This window comes from Tympanuchus pallidicinctus, unplaced genomic scaffold, assembly GCF_026119805.1.
Source record: "Tympanuchus pallidicinctus isolate F22 unplaced genomic scaffold, pur_lepc_1.0 scaffold3, whole genome shotgun sequence".
Taxonomy (NCBI): Eukaryota; Metazoa; Chordata; class Aves; order Galliformes; family Phasianidae; genus Tympanuchus; species Tympanuchus pallidicinctus.
The window spans coordinates 72,220,064-72,247,061 of NW_026294747.1; the positions used below are offsets into that span (position 1 = coordinate 72,220,064).

The 26,998-nt window shown below is 37.0% G+C and overlaps 1 protein-coding gene across 29 annotated transcripts in view; it reads left to right on the plus strand.

Moving 5' to 3' along the window:
• The window catches only part of PARD3 (par-3 family cell polarity regulator), a 424,256-nt gene that overhangs the window by 270,268 nt on the left and 126,990 nt on the right, over window positions 1-26,998 (plus strand). For 18 of the 29 annotated variants that reach the window (XM_052692888.1, XM_052692876.1, XM_052692889.1 and 15 more), the window contains 4 exons: window positions 115-147; window positions 560-604; window positions 6,511-6,738; window positions 12,496-12,712. In XM_052692888.1, coding sequence (XP_052548848.1) covers window positions 115-147; window positions 560-604; window positions 6,511-6,738; window positions 12,496-12,712 — 523 coding nt within the window. The remainder of the gene's footprint in view (window positions 1-114; window positions 148-559; window positions 605-6,510; window positions 6,739-12,495; window positions 12,713-26,998) is intronic. The other 11 variants (XM_052692870.1, XM_052692882.1, XM_052692871.1 and 8 more) reach the window with 2 other exon arrangements.

The following is a 26,998-nucleotide window of genomic DNA, read 5'->3' on the forward strand; positions in this document are numbered from 1 at the left end:
TAAAAGGTAGCAGCAACTAAGACAGGCAATCAACTGTAATCATTTTAACTGACAAAACAACAGAGAAGAAGCAAATGCTAACAAGCCCATCTCTTTTTCTGCCATTGCATTTAGATTCTGAAGTGCGGAAGCTAGTAACCTTAAACAGTGAGTTTTGATTGTTTAAACACAAAATTCCGTACTCAGAATAATGAAATATAATCAGGTTTTCTCCTTTACAATACTTGTGAATATCTTAACTGCAATCCCTAATTCACCAACTTCTTCAGAGGACAGTAAGTTTGGTGTTATTGACTTGTCTTGATTAGTTGCAATGTGCTAACATGTAAATAACATTGTACCTGCCTGTGATGTGAACATGACTGACACTGCATGAAGGTTACTAGTTTGCTGCCATTTCTATCCAGAATGTTTGCTTACTATTGCAGTTTATATGCATGAAGGATGACATTGCTAAGGCCCCCCTAACTTCAAAAGAATATACAAAAAAAGGAATGTTGGTTGCATGTGGGGCATGGTAACTAACTGGGCTAACCATTATACATTTACCTTTTAACAGTAGCTGACGAGACTAAGCTCAGTACAATGGATGACCAGAAAACAGGTAAGAATTGACAGTAAGGCTGTTGCTATAGAAACCTTGGTCAAAGCAGCTTACCACAATTACAGAACTGCCAATCAAATTGCATGAAAACATGAATATTCCAGTACTTGCATGGCTGCTTTCTATTGTTGTGAATAATCAAGTTGTAGAGAAAAAGAAAATTCTCTGTAGAGATAAGTATCTGGGGTAGCATATTCAGGCAGGTCATACATCTGACTGTAGGCAGACACCTGTGTCTACACTTTGAACTCATAAATATTCACAGTTATAATGATTTTTGTCCTTTCAATAAAATCTTGGAAAATCTAGCTTCAAACTCAGAGTGACGTTGCAAAGGAGTTGGGTGTTTGACTCTTACAGTGCTAACACAGTGCTTGAAAATAATTATTTTAATTCCAAAACTGCTATCTTTGCCTTAAGTGGTCATCAGATACATGTTGTGAGATGAGTTGATGATTATTAGTGCAGGTTGATTTGCCTTTGGAACTGAAATCCGAACAGCGAAACAGAACAAAAGAATATGTAAATAGAATCTTTTCCACATAAAATTGATGATAACATTTCACACAATGATAATGAGAAATAGCTTTCAAAGCATATTTTTATTAGTAATTAAAATAATGCACCAGCTGCAGTTATTAGCCTTTATGATTTATTAATACATGTTAGCTTTTGACCTTTGAAATGCTGTTTTAATTAGGCTAGATCCAGAGGACACCATAACATTACTTAGCTCTAATTAGGAACAATTCACCTTTTAAACCTGACAATATTATTTATTTTAGCATGATTTGGGGAACAGAGCATTTCATGCTGAATTTATGATTAATAATTCACAACTTATCTCTGTTTAACCACACTTTACAACATGAGTAGGAATGCTGAGAAGTTGTAAGTAATCAGCTGATAACAGTATATTTTTTGTTAAAACAGCTAAACTTCTAGCCCTTAAAATACTGTAGAGTACAGTCACAGACTTGCAGCTTTAGAAATTGAGAATTAGCACACAAAATTAAAATGCATGAATGTTTTGAAGGATTCAAATCATCAGAGTGTGAAAGCATGAACTGTGTTAATGGTCATAGTAAGAAACAGCCTGGGGACTCCTTCACCACTGAGCAATATTCACAGAAAGTTACACATCAAATTCAAATTTATTGTAAATTATTGTTGATTTTCTTATTGACCTACTTATTGAAATGGGATGTGATTACAACAAGTTAAATCCTATATGTTTTAACAAAATATGAGTCTTGGGTTTAAAAGTGCAGAGAGCTTTTGGTGGTATCAACAGAGTGCAGTTTTTCTGTATGTGCAACACCTGGATTAAATTCCAAAAAGAGACACGTCAGACAACTTGGGTGAATGAGCATGACTGTAACCATCTGGACTAAGCAGTTACATATTTTGTGAACAGCTCAGTGGCAGAAGAAAAAAAAAAAAAAGAAAAAAACCACTTTCTGCTACACTTTTATACTTCTATTTTATTTATCTTGTGTGCTTTTAACCAGGTTTTGTATATAAACACTGCATTTCTCCCATTACTGAAGATGGATGTGGTTTTTAAACAAACCACTTACTGTAGTCTGGCTTAAAAATTATCTGGTATAAGAAAAAAAAATACCTCAAATGTGTGGTGAACTATGACTTGATGAATCCTAGAAGCCAGAAAACTCAGCATATATTTACTTCAGAGAAAAATAAAAACAGGCCCTGCTACAGTCAAAGTTGAGTTTAATAATATTGGCTGAAAAGGAGAGTGTAGAACTCACCAGTGCTAGTTACTATAATAGATTTTTAATTATTTTTCTTTCTGTAGTTCACTTGAAGTGCCTAATCCTTTCAGTGTTTACAGTTCATTGTAAAGGTTAGAAGTATATTCAGTAGCAATTGAGCATGGCTCATTTATTGAGTCCCAGGCACACTGTAGTTCTAGCTGTTTTTCCATGTGCACTGCAAGGAAGGCTGAAACACTATGAAAATCAAAGCAAAACTAAAAACCTCCACAGAATATTTACTTAAAGAGATTTTTAATTTATTTTAACATGGTGCTTTTAAAATAAACTTTTATTAAATGGAACCAAAGCTGAAGTACTTTTCATGGAGTTACTTGCTCTTTTCCTCCCCTGCCCCCTTCCAAGCCAAGATGTTCCTCCTTCATTGTAGGAATTGAACTAGAAATACAAGAATTTATCAAATATTGTGGAGCAGATGTTAGTAAATACAAAAACTGGCTCACTGCTGGTGAGCCAATTTTTAAGAAAAAATGTGGACGGACGTTGTGCCTTTGCAAAACATATAGAGGGAAGTTGATGTAAGTCACTGGTACTATTTAATCCAAGAGTTGGTAAAAATAATGCTTTAGAGACAAACAAAAACATCATTTTAAATAGTTTAAAAGAAAGTGATTTTTATAGCACTAAAAAAAGCTATTATAGCTCTTAAAAATCATCACTGAAGGAATTCTCCTACATCCTTTAACACCATGGTTTTTGCCTTTGCAAATCATCCGTGTGAATTTGTGGCACTGTATAAATACGTAGTGTAAGGCTGGAGAAAGGGAGGCATCATGAGATGTGAAACAGTTAGCATGAGGGAAAAACAACGGGCTTGGAACAGGTAGCATCACATAATGTTATGAGTGTGTGTGTGTGTGTGTGTGTGTGTGTGTGTGTGTGTGTGTGTGTGTTGGATGTCTCATTGGATCTACATGTGCCCTGTGAGTGCGGATCCACACAACGCAGGTCATGCATGAGCAAGGGGTGCTGCATGGCGCGGCAAGCAGGCGTGGTGCTGTGCCCAGAGAGTGGTCTGGGGGACACCCAGTGCTGTGCATGCGTGGTGGGCAGGGGCAGTGCTTGGCAGTGGAGCAAGCATGTTACTGAGATGGATATTGGTGTATGTTGCACAGAGTACAACTCTAAGAGTGCATGTGTAAGCAATGTGTGGGGAGGTGAGGCAATGCTACAGGAGGAGTGCTGCTGTGCTGCATCTACCTCAAAGGGGATTTGTTAATGAAATTGTCGGAAATGAAACTTCTGATAAACTTCAAATTTGAAAAAGATGATAAAAGAACCCCTTTCATCCCTCAGTCACATAAAGATGCTTAGGGTAGATGTGTCTTCTTTTCCCTTTTTTTTTTTTCTTTTTTTTTTTTTCCCTTTTCTGTTTTAAATTCTGTTGTCAAAATAAAACTCGTTCTGAGCAGATAACATTTCTGATGATTACCACCAGCGCTGTAAAGTCTAGAAGAAAATGCTGACATTTTTGTACTTAGAAAACAGGGTTTTGATGTGACTCATAAATTTTAAACAAAATGCATCTTAAAGAAAGTTTCTCATGAGATTATGAGTAAACAACTCACTTTCTGGCTACTGAATTTTAGTAATAAATTCTGAACTCACTCAATTTACAGGGAGACTTAGCTATATATTTTGATAATAGTAGACTTGCTATGAAGAGGCCATAGGAGATAGTAGAGGTATTGAAACGTGTATAGTTTTATGATTGCAGTGCTTAAATTGCTTGTGAAAGGACATTTTCCTCTTTCAAATTCTGCAACTTGTTCACATTTGTGTTCATGACCACATAAGTTCAATAAATATTCCTATCGTTTCTGTAATCCATTATTAGTTATACAGTACTCAGTGAACATTAGGTCATATCCCATCTAGGTTTTCCTCTGGGAAAGCACAACTTGCATAAATATTGTTCTCACAAACATCTGTATTGGATAGCAGGAAATGGAATTTTTGCAATGTCCTTTATGAACATAAATGGGCACATAAATGCTTGCTTTATAATTACTATTTACAAAAAGCGCCACTCAGTAATTAGGAAAAGATATATGAGCATTTCATTTAGAAGGTAGCAAAGCAGACTAAGGAAGTTTAGAGTAAGTTGCCATGTAAGAGGATAGCCTTTCCCTTTGTATATGAAACTGATGAAACTGAATATGTCAAACAGCTGGTCTATATAGCATTGTCCCATTTCTGCTTCTTTTTCCTTTTAAGCTGTTATAATCATTTTTCTTTCTTGTCTCATAGACTGTTGTTTTTTTAACAAGACACAGTCTCAAAAAAAAAAATAAAAAACAACGTCTCATTTGTTGTCGACTGCAGACATTAGTGGAAGAACAGTGGTTTGTGACACAAGCTAGAAAGTGGGCAATTTTATAAGGCATTGTCTAAGCTGAAGTTCTTTTACTTGGCACAGAGAGCGTTACATAAAAACACTTGCACTAGACTTCGGGCCACATTCAAGAGCTGGGGGATCCTGCACGGCAGTTTGTTTGCACAGCTGGGAAGCCATCAGCCCTCCCTTGTCCCAGCTGGCTGCTCGACTCTTGTTCACCCTGGCAGCTGTACTGTGCCCAGCCATCCTCATGACCCTCAGTCCTCCAACCAGTGGAGGGTGCAGGAAGAGGGGGGCCTCTTCTAGGAGGTGTAAGTTGATTGAGATAAAATTTCTAATTTGTTGAAACACATTTATTTCTGGCTGAGGGTACAAGCGGCAGGACCCCGGAGCTCTGGGGGGACCAGAGTGCAGGAATTCTGTAGACCTGGGAAAGAGGATTTTTGTTTTGTTTCTATTTACAAGTTCTTCTTAATGGTAGGGCAGCTGAGGGGGAATTTTTTGACAGCTGCTCTTTGAATATATTTGATCAAATGGATTTCATTTCACCTGAGTTGCTCAGCATTTTAATAGCTGAGTGGAAAAATGGAAGCATTTACTGAAGCATTTATTGCCTTGCTGTGTCTCATACAAAGACAGCAATAAACATGGGGAAGAGTTGCTGTGCTGCTGTTGTGCATCCCTTCTGTATGTCCAGCATCCCTCTTCCCGCTTTCATCCCACCTCATCTTTTTCTCCAGGCACAAGTCCTATGCAAAAGCTAGCCAAGAGTATTCTGCACCTTTAAACAAAATCATTCTAAGTGCAATGAATGTATATATGTATTTTTTTCTCTGATAGATCTCTCCCAGTTTTAACTACGAGATCCATTTGTGCAACTGTCAGCTGTTTTTTACTAAAACTGTGTGTCTAAAAACAGAGGCTAGAAATGTAGTCACAAAGGTGAGAAGGCAAGTCTGGATGAAGAAAGGATTTTTGAGGAATGCTGTTCAGGGATATCTTGGCACGCCTCTGAACATGCAGCTGTGATAAGGGCTGCCCTCAGCCCCAGCTATAGAGCTGTGCAGACATCAACCTGCAAACAGCCAGCAATGTTTCTTGTCCATCAGGGTAACTGATACTGTGGTACGGCTGGACTAACTGGGGCTTTGCCATAGATTTTTATAAACAAATTCTGAAAATCCAACCAAGTCAGCTGATATCAAGTCAGAAATATTTTGTTATGAAATTGTTAGCATTTTCATGCAAGTCTTTAAAAATCAGTTTAAATCAAACATATTCCTCGAAGCCAGAAGTCAGAATACCTTACCAGAATGTCACTCTGAGCACAATAGAATTCATGACCAGAATAAGCTCTCTGTTTATCAGTTGCTATTACAAATGCAATTTTCTGCTCTAAACAAAAACTAATTAATCATTTTGTTTGATGCAGTAAGATTTGTATCTCTGTTGTTTTCATGAGCTGTGTTTAAAGCTCCGTGCTTACTTTTATCATTCAGATTGTTAAAATAATAGTGATGGATGTTGGTATCTTTTCATTGATTTGAAAAGCTAGACCTTGCTAACATTGTCGGTTTCGTTGACTGTAACTTGACATACTCGTTCACTTCTGAGACCAACAAATCTGCTGAGAATTCCCTGCAGATTATTGAGAGATGATGTGAATAATGTTAAGTGTGTCCCCAAAGACTTTCACGATGGATATGCATAATCAAGCATGCAGTTCTCTACACTAATTCTAATTACTTTTTTTTCTTCTCTAAATCGCTAAGGTTCCCCAACCAGAGATGTAGGGCCTTCATTAGGTCTGAAGAAATCCAGCTCATTAGAAAGTCTGCAGACAGCCGTTGCTGAGGTGACTCTCAATGGTGATATTCCCTTCCACCGCCCCCGCCCACGAATTATCCGAGGACGAGGCTGCAATGAAAGCTTCAGAGCTGCCATAGACAAATCGTATGATAAACCTGTAGCAGATGATGATGATGAAGGCATGGAAACTTGTAAGTAAGCTATTGTTGTACGTAATGAATGTTAACAGTATTAGTCAATTCTTCTAGAAGGTAATTAAAAGAGATAGAAGATAATTTTAGGATTTTAAAAGAATAGAGCTAATATATCTTCCTGGATTTTTTTCAGGCTTTTGCCCTTCATATGCATTAAACAGATTGCAACACTCTGCAGCTTCCTTCCTTCCTAAAATAAGGAAATAAGATTATTAGGAGTGTGTTTACTTAAATTACTTACTACGAAAATTTTCTGTAAGGCAGCTAATTAATTTACTGATGTAAATTAGAAAAAATTTTACGCAGAAACTAAAAAAACCCACTGAATTAATGTTACAAAAATATGTGCATCTAACTTTGAAAGGGTACATTTGTAGTGTCTGGGGGAAAAAAAGAAATCACTGTCCTTTAATTAGAATGAGTAAGGCTGGCAGATCTAATAAAATATAAAGTTAATGATCAGCTATTACCCACCCTAATGGGCATTCATTTACATTTTCAGTTCTTTAACCCGATGCATGACCCAACATGTGGAGAATGACATTAACATAAAAGAATCACTTTAAAGCTAACCTTATCACTATTGAACTATGTAAGAATGGGTGGGAAAATGACAACTTATATTGAATAAAAATAGTGTGAATGGTAAATTGCCTTAATCAGGAGTTGTATTAAAATTATGGAATTTTTAACCTTCATGTTGTATTAGTTTCAACTTGTCACACACACCCGCAGAATTTTTTTAATCAACCTGGAGCTAGTTAAAAGTTTATGAATGAAGAAGACGCGTGGAAAGCTGAGGTGGTAAAATATTTAGCCTGAATACTTGCAGAAAAAACCTTGAAAAGAGACTTTCCAGTCTCTGCTAGTTTTGAAATTTTTCAGTTTCTAAAGTGCCATTCCATAGTATTCTATTGTAAGCTTACTCCTTTTATATTTTTCAGAACTCTTTTTTTTTCCTTTTAATCTGTCTGTTAATAAAAGTGTTCTGAGATTGGAAGGGAGGTCATTCTTCTCAAGATAGTTACAGACAGAATTAATTCTGCTTCACTTTCACCATACCTAACAATTTCACAAAGCAGTGAGGTTAAATGCTGGTCTGGTGCTGCTGGCTGTCATTCTGTTTTTGGCCAGTAAGACAAAGGTATGAGAAAAAGTGTAATGGTCCTGCTCATTCTCCCAAACTGTGTGCCTATGGTCTTCTGAGATGTAAGGTCAGGTTCTTCTAAAAGCCCTTATTTGGTGTGAGCCAACGGATAAAGATATCTTGTTTTGAGGCATCAGCTATCCAGGGTTTATCCAGAAGTTACAGACCATTAACTTTGTTTCACCAAACCCACAGCAAAACTATTTTCAAAAAATGTATTCTAGGTGAGTATGGGCTTATGAGATTTTTGTAAGACGTTTTGAGCTGATTGATGCAATGCATAGAGAGCAGAAAGAAGATATTTGGTGGTCTTTGTATTCTTTCACTGGAAGTAATGGAAACCAGGCAATTTTTCAGACTTCAAGTGAAATGCTGTGAGATGAGTCTTTGTCCTCATCTTTGTACGGATGAAGAAGTCTAGCATTGATGGACCAGGAGCCATCACACTGTCATGGGAGAACAAGAGCAAGACTGTTCTCAAATCTCACCTGCTAAGGAAGGCCTGAAGGAAGTATGACCAAGCTATATGCATGGAACTGCACGTTCTGTTGAAGTTGTGGAGTCGAATAATTTCCATGTATTACAATAAAACATCTAAAAAGTAATCCAGAAAGTTGCACTGCCAGTGTAATTGAAAGAGATGTGTAGTAAAGCAGTCGTAGTAAGTTCATTGGACTGAATTCAGTTCCAGGAGCAGTGTTGAAGACCCTTTAGGTTTTCCCCTTCTTATGGTGGACAGGAGAGCTCAAGAGCTACTCCAGCCATACGGGCTTGGGATCAGCTCAGAATGCTAATTCCTGATGTCTGTCTTTCTGGGAACGTGCATGTATCTGTAAAAAACCAAATGCAGTCTTTCCAACTTTGTGTAAATTTTGTGTGGCTTCAGATTCCAGACAATTTGCCAAGTGATGTCTTCAGCTGGAAAAAGTCTGGGTGCCTTTGAATACATGGAAGATGATTTAACAATCTGGTACTAGCCTAATGGCTCACTGCTGCCATAATGACATGGCATAATTTTTTTTTAATTGTGTTTAATTATTTCATAATTGTTTGAAATTAAAATGTGGCTTTCTTGTATTATAAAATCCAGGCAAACATGTTGGTGGTCAATTTGCTGATACCCTTGAGGTTGGAATCATTTGTCTTTCTTGATATGTATTCTCTTTTTTCTCCAAATGTTTCAGTGCTGAGAGTGCTTTTCTTTTCCAGACACTGCACTGCAATATATTTTATAGAGGAATTCGTAACATGTCATTACCCATATAAGAAAGCCATAAAACAGAGGTAGTATGTGTGGCAGAGAGGCTGACTCTCTTCTAAATGAACTTACTGTCTTTGCAAAGAAAAAAGTTATTAAATGGCTAGGAAAATCAGATAGGTGTGTCCTGTTCTGGGGCAATCTTTTAGTAGGTATGTGAGAGGATGTGTATGAATTTTAATGGTTGTAAATAAGTCAAATTTATGGAGAGGTGTGAGTGTCAAACTATCAAAGGTCATTTTGCCTGATTTTCTTTTTCTCTCTTGTTTTTTCTTTCCTAAATACTTGAAATAGCTGACTGAAAGCAAAACGTTTATCTTCAGTGATGTGAATGAGAACAAGACGTTTGAATTTGGAGAGATCAGCAAAGCTTTCTAATCTTTTGCTGAATCTTAATTGCAAGAATCTATGGCTGTATTAAATATCACAACAAGAGGCCTGGAAACTTAGTGACAAAGTAGCTTCACGTTAAGTAGCTTTGATTCCTCATGTGCATCTTTTCCACTTTATGGCCTAATTAGGAGAATAGCTTTGTAATACCTGTTTGTGTAGTTCTCTTTAATACAGTGTGATTTATCAAATGACACTGGTTTTCAGCTTTAATTGATGTTTAAAGTATTTAATTTTTTGTCTTCAGTGTCCTGAATAGGGGAAGGGAGCAGGAGGGTGGAGGAAAAAGTAATAGTACCAGAAAGAATAAATTCTGTGTTATGCAGCAACCTAATGTCATTACTGCAACTTAACAAAAATAATAAGTTTCTTTTCTGCCTCAGCTTGAATTTTAATTGGGCAGAATTTGCATTTGTTCTAAACGCTAGTAATTAGGTGTATGTCAATTGCAGAGTGAATGTTCTGCATAAAAGTGGAACAAGTTTCTTCATGTTGTGCGTTTTTAAGAAACTGGGAATCCATTTACTCCAATGGAAACACGAGTGTTTATTCCAAGGGAACAGACATCCTGCTTCACAAGGCTCATTCGAAGCCATGGAATTAACTGTGAGCAAAATGTATATGATAGACAAATATTTATTGCAGCACAACTGTGGAAAGGAGCCAATATTATCTCCATAGAATATGCAAAACAATAAAAGGAAGCATTGTTATGACAAGTAGTTCAGCAATCAGCACAACACAATACACTTAATGCATATTTAGGCTTAAAATAGTGTATTGTCATATGAATATGAACAACCATAGAACAAATTTGTTTATCTTTGGAATTCTAGCAATGCAGTACCAAGAAAACAGTCAACTTCAACTTCAAAATTTGTCAGAGTTTTAGTTTTGGTTTTTTTTTAAAACTAATTATGTTTGTTTGCGAGTACAATCATTTAAATGCCTAGTTGGTTTAAATGGAACAGATTGTAGCTATAAATTAACATGCAAAAAATTTGCATCTCTATTCCAAAGTAGTTTTCCGCTACTGTTTTAATAACAATTAAATGTCGTCCCAAAATTTCTGTAAGAAACACTTTCACCAAAAAAAGTCCAAGTACAGCTAATTCAGACAAAGTTATAGGATATGCCTGTTAGTTTCCTAAAGTTAAATTATCCAAATTTTAAAGCTGTGCCTACAACTGAGAAGTTGTGTCACCTGCTTATCTTGTAGCAGTCCAGAAGACAAGCTAATATGAATTGCCTGGAACTGTGTTTTTTTCTTTTGGTTGATTTGTACTTCAGAGTACTAGTTGATATTCCAAAACGGTTATTAATGTTGATACTTATCTGACATGATATGTTTCTCTTGAAAAATGTTTATGTGATCTTGCAGGGTTGGATAATATTCATAGAAATGCTTATTTGTTGAATTAGTCTATTGAGCAGGTCTGCGTAGTGTAATATTAAAGAATAAACAGTGTTTTGCAGGCAAGTATCTGAGAAAGAGAACATAGAATATCTAGTGGTTTTCAGCTGGTGATTTGTAGACTCCTCAACTTCAGTGAATTACTGGTATGGCAAACATGAAAGAAGAGTAAGAAGAGCAAATTTATATTCTACAGCATTCTGTTTATAAAAATTTCTGAAGAATTGCACACTTCCATTAGCTGTAAAAAGTCCCTGAGGTCTTCCAATAACAGTAGTAATAATAATAATAAGTATATATGTGCTAAAGTTAAAAATTATTCTTCCTTCCAGCTCTGTCATGGATTGACAGATCCATGTCTTTTCCCTTATTTTATATGTGTATATATAATATATGTGTAATATATATATATATATATCCACATATAAAATAAGGAAAAAAAAATATATATATATATAGTTGTTCATAACCTGTAAGAGCTACAGGAATCAGTGCAGAGTATGTGCCTGTGATCCTAATTGCTGCCTTGTGCTGTCTGTTGGAAAACTGGAAAGTGATGCAGCCCTGCTTATAATGTGATGAAATAAAATGTTAGAGCTCCTGGGAGATCACAGCTTCACCAGCCATGCGGTGTAGTTGTTGGACATGGCTTTAAGCTATGTCAAAATAGCTTCATGATTCTAACTCTCATGTTTAACATAATTTTCTTTCTTTCTCACTAAACTGCTGGGGGAGTTTTTTGTTCCTGATTGGATTGTTTCTTTTGATCATTTTTATTTCAGACTTTCTGAAACGTGTGCCCTGTTAAATTTAACCTCAGGTATACTTTAGGATTCTCTGAGTCTTGGTCTCGGATTAGAAATGGAGAAGAAACACATGACCTGCTCTTAAAATATTTTCCTTGTTCCACTGGGTGGAATCTCCCCACCTGAGCCTTCCAGGCTCTTCCATCTCAACCAGTATTACTGCTCTGGAAGAATAAAAGTTATGATGCATGATGTGTTTTAAACTACGCCAGGAAATGAAGTAGTGCAGCAGAATCATTACGGTATATGCAGCAGAAGAAAAAGTCTATTAAGGCTTCTGTTGAGGGTCAACAGTCCTTAATGACTTTCATATTTTTATGGGAATATTGCTAAGAATTTACTGATAGGGCATGCTACACAGCTGTTGTTTCTTCTTGCAGACATTTCTGAAGCTCTCCTCAACTGATTTAGACTCTGTAACAAAAGGATCCAATTAACATCACTTAATGGGGTTCAGTTAACATCTTCCTCGTAATCTATATGTCATTCAGAGTACACACAAAGCATGAATCAAGTTATACAGAATTCTGCGAAGATGAATTCCTTATCTTTAAGAGTTTATGTAAACATGGCCATTCCAAGAAGTCTCCAAACTAGTGAATACTCAATTTAAAAAAGAATGGAAATATCTTGCTTTTGTGCATATATCCTGCTTGGAAATAACTTATACAATAAACCAAAAAAATCTGCCTTTGTTGTTTGTTCTTATTCTATGTTGTTTCTTTATTTGTGCTTTCAGTGGAGGAAGACACAGAGGAAAGTTCAAGATCTGGTAGAGAATCTGTTTCCACAGCAAGTGACCAGCCATCCCACTCACTGGAGAGACAGATGAATGGAAGCCAAGATAAAGGCGACAGAAAAAAGGCTGGAAAAGAAAAGAAAAAAGATCGAGATAAAGAAAAGGATAAAATTAAAGCAAAGAAAGGAATGCTGAAAGGTTTAGGAGACATGTTCAGGTAGGTGCTTTGCAATTGATTATGAAAATAATGAATCTTCATCTTTTATCTGTTGGTTTCTGTGTTTGTAAGTAGTGTCATGAAAAAGAAGCAGCTCAGAGTGGAAGAGAAGCTGCTGGCTAGCAGGCTGAAAGGGCTGCAAAAACAAAGCAGGTTTTAAGCATTCACGCTGCCTGATCTTGTAAAGAGTCTTTGGTGATACCTAAGTAATACACATATCTCTTGCCTGATCAAATATTTTTCTTTTCTTTTCTTTTCTTTTCTTTTCTTTTCTTTTCTTTTCTTTTCTTTTCTTTTCTTTTCTTTTCTTTTCTTTTCTTTTCTTTCCTTTTCTTTCCTTTTCTTTCCTTTTCTTTCCTTTTCTTTCCTTTTCTTTCCTTTTCTTTCCTTTTCTTTCCTTTTCTTTCCTTTTCTTTCCTTTTCTTTCCTTTTCTTTCCTTTTCTTTCCTTTCCTTTTCCCTCCCCTCCCCTCCCCTCCCCTCCTCTCTTTTTTTTTTTCTTCACAGTTTGTGTTGTTTTAATCCTGTACCCTAAGCTTACATGCTACAAAATGAGTGGATTTTTTTATTTAGCTATTAAGACTATTTTATATCATGGAGGTAAGATGGGAAAGAGATGAATCAGGTTGAGATTGAAAAACAGCAGGCTCATCTTGAGGAAATCAGGATCTAAATAAGACTGTGTGCTCTGAGAACCCACAGTTTGGAGAAAGGTCAGTGAAAGACCTGCTTTTTTTACCAAGTACTGTGCTTTTTAAAGTAGTCTTCTCTCCAGCAGACATAAGTGATCTGAAAGGAGCAGACTGCTGAGGGACACCCTGCTGATCTGGGTAAATGGTGAAACATGACAAACACCTTTGATCACTTCTGGGAAGGGGTGAGAGAGTAAGAAAATCAGTCTTTCTTTTAGCTAGCTAGTGTAAATAAATGCATTTTCAAGAAAAGAGAGATTATATTGAGGCAGTGTTTGTTTTCTTTCATATATGCAGTGTTTCATTATTTAATTTGAAGTGAGATACCAGAATTATTTTGAAGATTTATTAACAGTGATTCTTCTCTCAAAGCATTTAAGCAGAGCTTCCATTAACATAAAACTTGTTATCATCTTTATCGTGCAATTGAACTTTGGCTGTTACTGCTAAGCTCTTTGAGAGTTGTTCTGACTGTGAATGGCAGCACAAAATTAGTTAACTTAGGATCAAAAAAACTGGAAAATAATAGAAAATTTATTTGGAAAACATGGAGTCATATCAGGTTGTTAGGCAGCCCATGCAACAGCATACCAGAAGTGTTATAAAAGATGGCTTCACACATCAAAAGGAGGAGAGTAACTCGCTGCATCAAATGGAAGTCCTACACGAATACCTTCATTTTCTTGGTGTTTGCCTGACTAAGTCAAAACCTGGAGTAGAGTTGCATCACACTGCTGGGGTGGAGAAGATTAGACGTACGAAATGCCATTGATTCTTTTCTGCACTTTGCCATTTTTCTGTAGATTTGTTTTGAGATAGTTCGTCTCTGGTGTAAATGGCTATCTCAATAGGAATAAACAGGCAAAACAGCAGCAAATCATCCATGACAAATTTGGTTGTGAGTAAATAGCTTATGGATAACTTGACTGCTGCCTGGTGAGCTCAAGTTCAGCTAGAAAGTATTACACAGCATCAAGAAAGCAGGGCAACTCCTACTTAATGTTTCTGATGCCCAGTGGACCTGTGAGACAGCTGCCACACCATGCAAGCTTTGGTACACAGGCAAAGAATGAACCTGGGGAGAGTGCCCTTCAAACAAAGGAGCCTTTATTTGTTGGGGAACCAGGCAGTCCAGCACTGATTTACTGCTTTATGCCCTCTGGCATTAGAGCCTCCATGTGTTCCAGAACAGCTTTGAAAGCTTTAGATGGAAATGAATCCAAAAGTGGCAATTAATACCAGAAGCAACATTGTCTGTATGTTCAATACAGTAGTCCTGAAATCTTTAATCTGAAAACTATAATTTTGCTGATAAGAAGGCCTGATGCTGGCTTTGTTGTATGCTCTTCATAACTGCCAGTGTTTGAGTTATTTTTCCCTCAATACCATTTCTATGTGAAATTTACTTTTTAGTCTCCTCTTAATTAATGTGGGAGCAGTGCTACCTGGATGCAGTTCTGACTCCTCCTGGATCGTTAAATTAGCTTGCACCTTGTCAGCCCACCCAGAAGAGGTGCTTCTGGCAAACAGGAAAATGCTGATTGAAGGAATTAAGCATTATGCCTCATTTCCACTTTGTGCTCAGATTTGCTTTGCTGACAGGCTTCTCAATAATGTTTGAGAGAGAGACTTTATTATGTCTGTAAGATAAACTACTACTTCTGCCTATATCATGCTTTGTTTTTCTGTTTATCTGACATACAGATATCAAGTAATCAGAAGATGTGGTGCAATAAAAAATAATGATGACAGTAACATTCGAAATTCAAGCCATGATCAAAGCATAATTGGATGTTTTGGTTCTTTGCAACGTTGTGATTTCTTTGTAGTTCTTTTTCTTCTTTTTCTTTCTTCCTTTCCAGTGCTCTTATTGTAAGATAATCTTTCTTCATTGAGTTGTAAGGGCAAGAACACTTGCGGGGTGAAATTGCTGTTAACTGACACACCAATGTCTGTATTTAGCCAAGGGGCTTTTTACTGCCTATATGCAAAATGACAGCTTCTAAAGTGAAGTCTGTGTAATATCTGAAAGCAAGCTACTTGCCTTCAGTTAAAATCTTAGGATTTGGTACTGGGATCTTCATTAAACTGCACTATGAGATGGAAATTTCCACCCAAGGGGACCCAAGGTTACATTTATCCTTCAGCATCCAGTCATCATTTCCAAGATCTCCTGATGATCAAGATAGCAGGTTAAAATCATAAATAAACCTTTTAAGTACTTGCATTGTTTTATGGCTTTCATCAACCGGAGTAGAGAAGCTTGATGAAACCACGAGGGAGAACTGTAAGGTGCAGTTCTGTGAGACAACAAACTTCCCTCATTTCCAAAGGATCTTCACTCACACTGGGCTGTGGAAAGTCTGATATTTCACCCTTCTCTCTGTGAAATAAATCTGAGTATGTGCGCATTTCTTTTTTCACAGTGACATTTCAGAGCAGAAGAGAATAATATTTATAAATTTGACATTTGGCTTAATGTCCCTCTTTCTGCTCACAGATAAATATAGACTGTAAATAAAGCCAGAGAAGTGTTGAACGGAAATGTTGATCTGACACACCAGCCTTGGTGCTGCTTTGAGCTGCTGCAGATCTTATACCAGAACATATCTTTGTTACCCAAGCAGTTACATCATTGCCCTGACTTTCTTATCCATGCAGTAGGATTATGTGTTATGTCCTCTGGCTTTAATGGTGTACCACGGAGAGACTGTGCAGTTCTATCTTCTCCACTGCTGACATTTAAGGGCCGTCTGGATGGCCACTGACAGCTTAGAAAATAGTTTTTGGGAAGCTGATGAAAAGTTATGCTAGTTTTTGCTTCTTTACTAGGAAGGCTTGAATGGATGCATGTTTTGATATCCGAAGATTGCAAAAATCTTTATTCTCCACAAAGTGCAATCTAAAATATATATTTACTCACTTCTGAGTCTCTATTTCTGTAGAGATTCTGTTTCTTGATGAAATGAACCTGACAAGAACAATCCGTTGATAAAAAGGTCTTTGTAGTGGTGCATTAGGCAAGACGCTTTATGGTTTCAAGCAGTGCACCTATAATTAGTGCTGGTAGGGATACATTAATTTGATGGGCTTCTCTGTTGTGCGATTCTTTGACATTCCTTTCCCGTGAGAGAAAATGGTGTGTGCCATTTTCTTTTTCTCTTCTCCTGTCAGGTACAGCATGTTTTCACTTATGAAAGTGGGGACCCTTGGGATACAAGACAGGATAAAGTTTTTAGCTGCGTCACTAAGACCAATGAAGTAATGGGTCACAAATGAAAGAATTGTAGCTCCAAATCTTTAACCAGCATCCACCTGTAATTTTCTCTGTAACAGACCCAAGCCAAGATTTTGTAATACAGTAGCATCACTGTAATTATGTCACTGTTTATTGGAATTTATTTCATCTGCGAGGAAGCATACAATCATGGTCTTACTGGGGAGTCTATATGGGAGAACTCTCACTGGAGAGTCTTATAAAAAATTATGTCTGGCAAGTGGTCAATCTCAGGAAAGGATGTATCTGAAGTACAGCATAGTTAGAAGAAGCTGATCTACTAAGATGTTGAGAAAAAAGAGGAAAGAAAAACAACTTTGGGTTTCCAAAAGGAAGAAGAGGAATATTAGCCCATCAAATCTTGATGAAAAAAATACTGGAGGGACAATCACAATGACAAATAGATCTGAAACAAATTGACATCTATACAATGGGATAAAAATGAGTTTGCAAAAACAAAAGTTATGCTTGAGTTTTTTGGCGAGCTGCTGAGGACAATGAAAGATGCTGTGGGGAATATACCTTTGTATCTTAATACTGGGTTTAAGAAAATATTTACATTGGTTTTGGAGGTTGCTTATGAAATGGGTGTCAGGTACTTTGAAACAACTGTGGTTAAGCAGTTATAAGAAGTGGATACCATTCTCCTGTAGATTAATACCTCAACCTCACATAAACATAGCTTTTAGTAGGGAAGGAAAGCAATGAGTGTTGAAATTTGTGGAACAAGACACTATGCTAAAAAGTAAATATATGCATAGGTGTTTTTAGTACTGGAGACTGTGTATTTCAAGATCTGTTCTGTCATATTGATGGAAATGTAAATCTGTGATATGTGGTGACTAATCTTCAATTCCTCTCTTGATTTTGCAGCATACAGGTAGGTAAATAAATGCACTGGTAAGCCAATGCAAAAGTAATATTCTCAGATTACCATTGAAACCTAATTCTAAATTACTAAATTAATTTAAAAGTGATTACTGGGAGCCTAGTATTTTTTTTTCCTAATTCTGTGAGAACAAATAGATAACTTAGTTTCCATCCTTGTTTCGCTGAAAGCAGGTATACTGTTGTCTTTTCTTCTCCTACTTTTCCACACAACTACTTCCAAGGTACAATGAACATGTACCAATTCATAATACTAATGTTTGTAGCTTTGAATTATACCTTTCAATCATGTTAGCCATCTGAGACTTCTGGCTGAACATATGGGAGAATAACCTACAAGGATTACTGTTGTGTTTATATGACTTCCTTGTACTGTCTACTCAAGTTTCTCATCATCAGTAATGTCTGTAAAAAAATAAAAAGCAAATTGAGAGGGTTTGTTTTGGTTTAAACTGGCAGGTGGCTCAGCTCCATAAAGTCGTTTGCTTACTCCCCCTTTCTCAGTGGAATGTAGAACTCATGAGTTGAGATAAAACTATTTACTAAGATAGAGAAAAGGAAAAGGGCAATCCTTATTAATATATATACATATATATACATACACCTATATATGTATATGTATATATATATAGATAAGACTGTGTATAGCAAGTAACGCACAAGCAATTGCTTACCACCCTCTGACTAGCCCCCAGTAAGCAGAAGAGACAAGACAAACTCCCCCTCCCTTCAAAGCTGCTTTCACATGTTGTCATGTGATATGGAATACCCCTTTGGCCAATTTAAGTCAATTGTCCTAATTCTGTTCCCTCTCAGCTCCTTGGGCTCTTTGCTGAAAATGGCCTTGGCTCTGTACTTTGCTGCTTAGCAGCAGCTGTAAACATTGGTGTGTTATCAGCATTGTTTTTCTCCCAGAACCAAAACATGGCATCTTACCAGACATTTTGAAGAAAACAATTCCATCCTAGCTGAAACTAGAATAAGTTTATAACACTTATTTAGTAATTACCTTATTTTTCATTTATTTAATAACAGCCTTCAGACTTCTAAGCAGGCTCGTGACAAGAAGGTGTCTGAGTTGTGTAAAATACTATTGAATTATACCCCAATCAACAGGACTAGAAAATACTTTGAACTCAATAAAATAAAACTTGTGGACTGATTTTCATCATTCAGTAGCTTAAAGAGCAACAATAATAGTATTTTCCTTGGAAGTGTGACTAATAGACTTCATACTGGTGAATAACACCTTCAGATAAATGAATTTGACTGAAAACAAGGGAATGAGTTTCAGAAGTTAGAGTTCTTTGGTTTTTTTAGTGCTCTGCTCATGTCACTAAATAGAATAAATTTTCAGTCTTAGAACATGAAGTAAGAGGTTATTGCTTAAACACCGGTCTGTTGTATCATTGCAAACTTCAAAGATCATTGCTCGCACACTGAATCACACCTGGCTTTGCTAACAGTCATCTGAGATCATTCTAGGTACTTCATCAAAAAAAGTTGAGGTGGCTCAGGTAAATGGAATCTGGGGCCATTTGTGCTGTTCTTTACCTGTTTGTTACTGCTCTGTGTGCCAGCTGACAGACCCTTCATTAAATCCACCTCTGCTTCTCCTCTTCTACCAGCTAAGAAATGTGTGTGTGACAAACTACAATCATAGACACAAGGTATGTGCTCGCTTTTCAGTTTTGAAAGGAGGAGCGTAATCCTTGTCCTGACTGCAAGGTGGATGCTGTTAATGACACTTTTGTTTGCTTTGCTGCTCTCAGCTAATTCTTCATGATCTATTTTCAAAGTTTCAGCCAGCTCCTGGGATGTGGAGTCAGAAGAGCTTTTCAAATGGAATCAGCCATGCAACAAATTGTCATCTTTGATGCAGACAATTACCCAGGACTCTTGTAAATGTCTTTCAAAGTATTTTCATATTCTTTGCTTCCTTCTTTCCAAGTAGAAGTAAATAAAGGATGGAAAGAGAGAAGCTTGATTGAAAATAGTTTTTCTTTTTAGAAGAACAAATGATAATCCTTTATTCCTCTCCACATTTTTTTCGTGCTTGGTGTAATCAGACATTTTGACGAGATGTGTTTCATTGCCTTCATCCCCAAATATCCCATGGTACAGATGTTTATGACTAAAATGTAATTGGGGCACTGGGCAGTGGAATGGCAAATTCTTATTTCTAATCCAAACAACCTTGCATAATATGTCAGGGATTTGAGGAATGCGGCTTCATTAAGTGGTTAGTAAGCTGTAACTTTTACATGAAACACAGAGAACAGTGGTATGCAGTTGTGAGAGAGAGAGATCTGTAATGAGAGATTAACGTAATCATATATGGCTTTCTAGTTTGTCATTCTGATAGAAAGCAGTGCTTTGTAGTATGTACTCCTAATGCTACATTTTTCCATAGTAAGTCTTGAACTTGTATATCTGATGGGAGCATGTTGTGTGTTTTTTAATTTGAATAGAATCAGAGCTTTTGTTTCGAGCATCCTGAATTAAGTGCCAGGATGACCTGATACTAGAGACAAGTTCATAGTAGCTGCTAACATATTCTCCCAGTATTCTTCCTTTTCTTGTCAGTGAGTTTAAATAGAGAACCTTTGACATCTACAGCACCGTATCTGACTGCAAAGCAAGTGAGGGAGTCACGCAGTGTGACAGCTGAGCCCTCCAAGATCCTTCCTGGCGTTCTGCAGCATTTTTCTTCCAGACCTGGAGTATGAATATAGAAAGCAAGTGTCAAGGATGACGCCTACTTTATAATCTCTGTAAAGCAAGCCTTTTCGTAGAAGAATTTGTTGACAGTTCAGAGATTCAAAGTCAATTTCAGTTTTAGCTTGTATAGAAATAGAATTTCTCCTCCACCTGATGTGATAATTGAAGACTACTAACTAGTCAGCATGTTAGTCCCTAACAAAGTACGGTAAATAAATACTGTCTGGGGACATGAAGGATGTGTTAGATGAAAACCTTTATTAACAGTATTTGTTTCCTTATTTGTTGGAAATGTTCTTGGAGGTTTTAAATTGCTATTGATAGTACTTTATATTGATAAGGGTTACAGATGATTTGTCTGCAGACTGTTTTTAAAACTGAGGTGTTTTTTTTTTTAATCTTTCTTAAAAACAGGAATAGGAAAATTGTCTCAGAAGGAAAGTAGTGCGACTTAACGTACTTTTGTAGCACAAGTTGTCTCAGGCTATCATGTGATAGTCACTTGAAGTACATAAGTAGGCAGCTGCAGGAGAGCTGATCCTTCTCTAAAAGATGAATCACTCACTGCTGTGTCTCACTTCTTGTGAGCAAGGTGGATTCATGGTGTATGTGAATGGCGGTGCCTCCTAAGGTTTCCACGTGTCTTACCGTTGTGCAGTGAAGTAATCATTAGAGACAGTGTTGTAAAACATTTCAGTGAGAATGGCAGGATAGGTATAAGCCAGTATGATCTATAGAATGAAACATACTGGAATAGAAATAGTCTGTGAGACCATACATTTCCCTGAGTGCAGTAAGAAAACAGTGGGTATCAGGCATTCAGAGGGCTTATTTAGGCTTTTAAGTTGTTTCATAGAGAAATAAGAGGAACAAAACTTTTGTAAAATGACAAAGAGAAAAGCAGATATTAGAAACACAATGCCCCTGAGATGTGCAAGTAGTATTTCCCTCACTTTGAGTCCTTTTATCAGTTCTTCTGAAGGAAAAAATAGAAAAATGAGGGAAGAACAAAGGGGACTGTATTAAGAGGAACTGAACAGGCTTGGAAATAAAGCACTGATGGAGCAGTTTGGGCAGGAAGGGATCTCTGTTTGCTTCAGCCCTGCTCACAGCAGTCCAGCATCCACGTTTCATCAGCTTACTCAGTCTCACGCCCAGTTGAGCTGCAAATATCTCCTAGGATGGAGATTTGACAGTCTCTCTCAGCAGCCTGTTCCAGTGCTTAACCACTCTCCAAGTGAAAAGTATTTGTCCTTGGTTAGAGGAGGTAGGAACAAGACTCACTGAATAATCAGATACAAAAAATCTGAATCAATTAACATCTACTTCCCATGAAGCACAAATGTTAATCCAAAATAAATTTTTCATCTAAAAAGTTTAAATTTTAAAGGATTTTTGTGATGCATGATTACCTGAGGAACTTATTGGCTCTGCATTTTCTTTAAAGAATGCAGTAAATCATGTGGCTAAGCGTATGTTTGTAACTGTAAGCCAACCACTGTATCTTGGGTGTTAGGAAAGAATTTACTTGTAAACAGGTCATATTCACTGAGCTTCCATGCATCTTACGCTGGCTCATCTTGGACTGGCAAGTTCTAGGACACCAAGCGTGACAGGCTAATACGATACCCGATAGTGCCTGATATGATCCACTGAACTAGAAAAGATGATTATTTTCTTTGAAACTGAGGAAGAAATTCTACAGAAATCTTCCTTGCTGTTATTTCTTGCTATGCTGGAAACTAAATTAAAATCATAATTCTGTTGCATTTATGCTGATATTTTTTGCTTTTGTCTCAATGTACAGATACCAGGTAAAACCCTGAGCATTTGTAGTCCATTCAGTCACAGAGAAGGTGGTTTATATTACTTTTGGAGGAGGAGATGTTTTTTAATTCTGTTTGTGTTCAGCACTTTCTGTAGAGTTTTGGGGAAGAACATAATGCAGCCATATCAAGTTGAATAATCCCTGGTAAGACCCTGCTCTCCAATACTTGGTCTCCAGTGATGGTCAGTAGCAAACAAGGGTGGAGAGCCACAACAAGGTAACTGTATGCCAGTTCTGCTCACATCTGTCTTCTGGGCTTTCAGTGATTAGCAACTGAAGGATTTTTTGAGACAAGACACAGGTATCCTTGCATTTGAGTACAAAATAGGGTGTGTGTATTCCATTCTTTGCAATTTATCCTGTAACAGTATTTGTTATATGGTTACCTGATTCCCAAGTGCTAAAAATATCTGTTGTGTCATATACATAATTATCTTTTGAAGATCACATAGAACAACTTTTGTATCAAGAAACTTTTAAATGATGAGAGCAAGAACTTGATTGCAATGCACTGCAGTAGATCTGACTCATGATATGTCAGTGTTTTATGGCTTTCAGGTAGGCATGTTTGCAAAGTATACCAGTAAACCTTTTTGATGTGCAATAACATTTCAGTAGTTAATGTAGTGCATATGAACTTTTACTGCTTCTGTGCAGGCTTACAATAAGCAAGAGGGTAAGAAAAGGCTATAGTTGTTTATAAAATAGACCCTGCAGAGATAGATTCATTTTTACGGTGTATGTTTGGGCTAGCTGATGATGTGACTAGTGGTACATCTTGAAGTGTTTGCTTTAGCAGAAGATAAATTCATAGTCTCTACAAATTCTCTATTTTTAATGCCAGTCTTGCAGCTCCTACTCATAAAAGGAAGAAGAATATAGTATATTTTCTTGGAGCTACTTAATGGTCTTAATGATTTGCAATAAATACAATTGCATTGCACTGATATGTCTGTTTTAAAGGATTTAAATTACATGTTGAAAATATGTTAGTAATGCTGTACTGGTAGGAAAATTGTTAGAAATATTTAGTTTAGCAGATGTATGAGCTGTATAGATCCAGTCTTGTTAGAGAAATACAAACAGTGGCTGAAGTCATTTAAGCTTCAAGGAAGAACTGTTTCTCATTGTAAAAATGGGATAGTACCTATTCCATGATAGAGTTTTCAGGAGCTTTGATGCCCTGTGGTGTTTCCTGCAGTGAGAAATACAAAATATTTATATGCTGAAAGCATACGCTACACATGGCTTCTAGACACTGATATTGAGTTTAGTTCACAAGGTGACTGTGATTTTTGGACAATTGCAAGTATTTGTAGATTTCATTTCTTTCAGTTACAGGTAGTGCATAGTGGGAAAACTGAAAACTAATCAGAAACAAAGTTTATGGATTAGCTCTACAGAATTCTGCAAAAAAAAAAGAAAAAAGGATTTAGTAGCAAAAAATGCATCTAAAATCTTAGTTGTATCATCATTTTTAAGTACCACAGTGATGAATGTGATACAAGTGCTTCTAAAATATTCAATGCCAGGTGTGGCAGCAGTATTTGCAATGCAAACTGAATTGCTATTACACATTTCAACAGCAGCATACCACAAATAAATCTCAAATATTTCACAATATTATTTTAGATGCTATCTTTGTCTTTAACCTGTAGCACTAAAATCCTGAAACTCAGAACACAACATGCTTCTACAAGCATCAGTTTCATGTGCAGAGTAACAGACAAAGCGTGTGTTTCCTCTGATCTTGCTGAGCAGGTGATGATACCAACATTACTATCATCAGTAACTACTGGGATTCTGATATCATCTGTGGAACCTGAAATACTTTGCTAATTCTTTTTTTAGCCTATAATGAAAAAATGTTGTGTTTTTTGTTGTTCATTTTGTATTCTGAAGAAACGTGAAAATGGCAGTAATGATTGCTGCGTGCCGTGTGCAGCACTGAGCACAAGCAGAGCTGATCTCATCTCAGGAAGAACATCTCAGGAGGTGAATATCTTTGATGTCAGGACTGAGTTTATTTTAAATATAATCCGTCTCATTTTCTAAACAAACATATGCCCAGTCACTCATTTCTTATAGTGCCTGAACTTGTACAAATGAGAACAAAAACACCAGTGTGCATGGGGTTGGTGCCAGGCTTAGATCTCCTGTGCTAGGAGCTTATTTACACAGAAGCTGGAACCAGAAATCAAACCTCACCACCACACGTCTCTGCAAGTCTTTTGTGCACGTTTTCCATCTGAAATAAACCTTTGCTCCCAGACTGGTCTTGAAGTAATCAACAATTGAAATTATTTGAGGCACAGTACCATGAAGACAGCCTTGTTCTGGCTGCTAGCAGCCCTAGGACGTGAGTTGTCCCTGGGAGGCAGCTCTGGGCCAGCCCTGTGCCAGCTGCTGTGGGGACTCGCTGCCACACTGCCTCCCCGGCAAGGATCCACTCATGCTGTGCTGCCTAAGCCCCAGAGATGTTTTGTTCCGCCAGTGCTGCTGCTATGCAAAGTCTCTCTCTTCATTTTCTACCCAGAAGATACAGCGTGTATAAACTAAATTTTCATGCTGCGGGGCAGAATAGCAGTGGATAGAATAGGCAGAAGGATTTAAGCCAGCAGTGGCATGCTAATGCTTGCTCAAAAGAGGCCTGGCTCCAGTGTGCTGCTGTGGCTTAGTCCTCCCTTCCTAACAAACTTCCAAAAATAGCATAGCTGTTGTTTTTTGTCCTTTGTTTTTATGACTATTCATGGGCATTCAATGCAACTTAATCAAGTTATATTCTAGAGCACTTGCATAAGTGTCCTGCTGGCATTGCTTTTTAATAAGTTGTAAGTAATTTTTTCTTTTTCGTCTCTGAAGAGACTTAAATGACACTGCAGGAAACCCTCAACTGTAGCCTACAGCCACCTGTGCTCTGGTACTGCAGCTCAGCAAGGGGAACTGCCTTTCTCTGCCATAGGCATCCTTGGGGAAGACAATGGCAGCTGTGGGCTCACTTAGGCTTTGGGGATATTGTGCTTAGACATGTCCCACAGATCCTACTGCATTGCTTATTCTCTGCTGGAAAACGTTTCTGCCTTTCCTATCTCCTATAAAACATAAACGTGTGAATGGGACTGAAGATAGACATCCTATATTGCTTAATTTACCCTACAGAGGTTATTTTCCATGAGATTCCTATCAACCACGGTTTTCAGTAATTGACAGAAAAAGTGCTGACTGACATGTTAACATTTCTAGATAATGAGATCTGTAGGGAAGTTTTAATCTTTGGAAGGTTCCGGATGAACTGTCAGTAGTTTGATTAACTTTTTGTGTATCTACGTTAACCTTTGCTGATTTTATACAGTGTAATTGCAAGGCTGCACAACTCAGTTGTTGGAATAGCGTTCTGCTATTTCCTGGTCTAGATAGCCAGTATACTGCACTTGTGTCTTCATTTCTCTGCCTTTTGCACATGCACATCTATAGCAATTTGCTTTTTGCAGTTGACTTTTACATAAGGTATGCCACGCTCATGTATACGCAAGCAAGGGTTCCAGTTGCAAAATGGAGTAATGAAGACTTTTCATGTTGCTGAGGGTTTGTTTTTAGTTTGGCTTTTTAGTTTGTTTTTTTTGTTTGTTTGTTTGTTTGTTTCCTTTTCAGCCAGAAAACAGTCGAGGCACATTTCCCTTGCAACTTTTCCTTTTTCTGTTGCCTTCTCTTGAGTGCCAGTGAAATGGATGGGTTTTTGTGCTTCATTAGCATTTCTTACAAGGTCTGCCTTCAGACCAGTACCCATTTTCTAAATTGTACTTCTGTAGGGTTGAAAAAAATCACGGTAACCAGATGCAGTATTTGTCTCTGGCCTGGCAAAGTGTTAGATTTAACAAAAGAAGCTAATAGAAATGTTCAAATTGACCCTTCTCATCATTTGGACTTCTTGGAGCTCAATCAATCTCTCATTATTATCAGAGTTATTCACGCAGAGGCAGAAGTGCTAGTATTTCTCATAATCAGCCCTTGAGCCAGATGTAATTTGCAATTTTGCAGCATTGTATTTTGAAACAATAATGCATTAAAATGAACAGAGTAGGAATTAGAAGTATAGTTGTCACAAGAAAGGACTGAAGGGTGGCCATGATTTAAACACTCTCTCAGCATTCCTAGTGGACACTGGTAATTGGAAAAACGCAATGAAGTATTATTAATACCTAACTAGCTCCACAATTTTTGATGTATTCTGTGAAGTGCATCAGATACTTTCATCAGTGACCATAGTGAACATTCTGTGTGTGAAATCTAATCTCTTGGGAAGGAACTTTGTAGTCAGTAAATACTCTCATTTTTGAATTTTTGAATGGAGTTTTTATCACAAAAGCAAACTTTAAAATAAATGACTTCCCTTAAAATCCCATGTCTTGCTTCTGTGGGTGTTGCCACTAATGATTGTTTGCATGGTTGTGTCTAAACAGAGGTTGTTTCTTTCATTCTTCATCCCTTCCGGGATGCCACAACCCACATTTTGACAGGTTTTGTCTCACTACTAAGGAAATGAGTTACTTGTAGTCAATTTCAGTGCACTGTGTTATTGCTTATTGAGTTTTGTTTCAGACATAATACAGACAAATCTCTTTTTTCTTTGCTGATTTGCTGATGTTTTTAAAATATTATTATTGTAAAACAATCCCCACTTCCATTGACATTCTCAGCCTGTTTTTAAACTACATTTGTTTGAATTCATTGTTTGATTTTTTTTCTTTCTTATTTCTTGTGACTAATAATACTTACATTAGTTATTAATAATAATTTTATTACACCTGTCAGTGGCTTCTGCTAGCTTTAGGCAACCACGAGAAGCAATGCAAGATCATCTTCTGTTTAGAAATTTGTAAA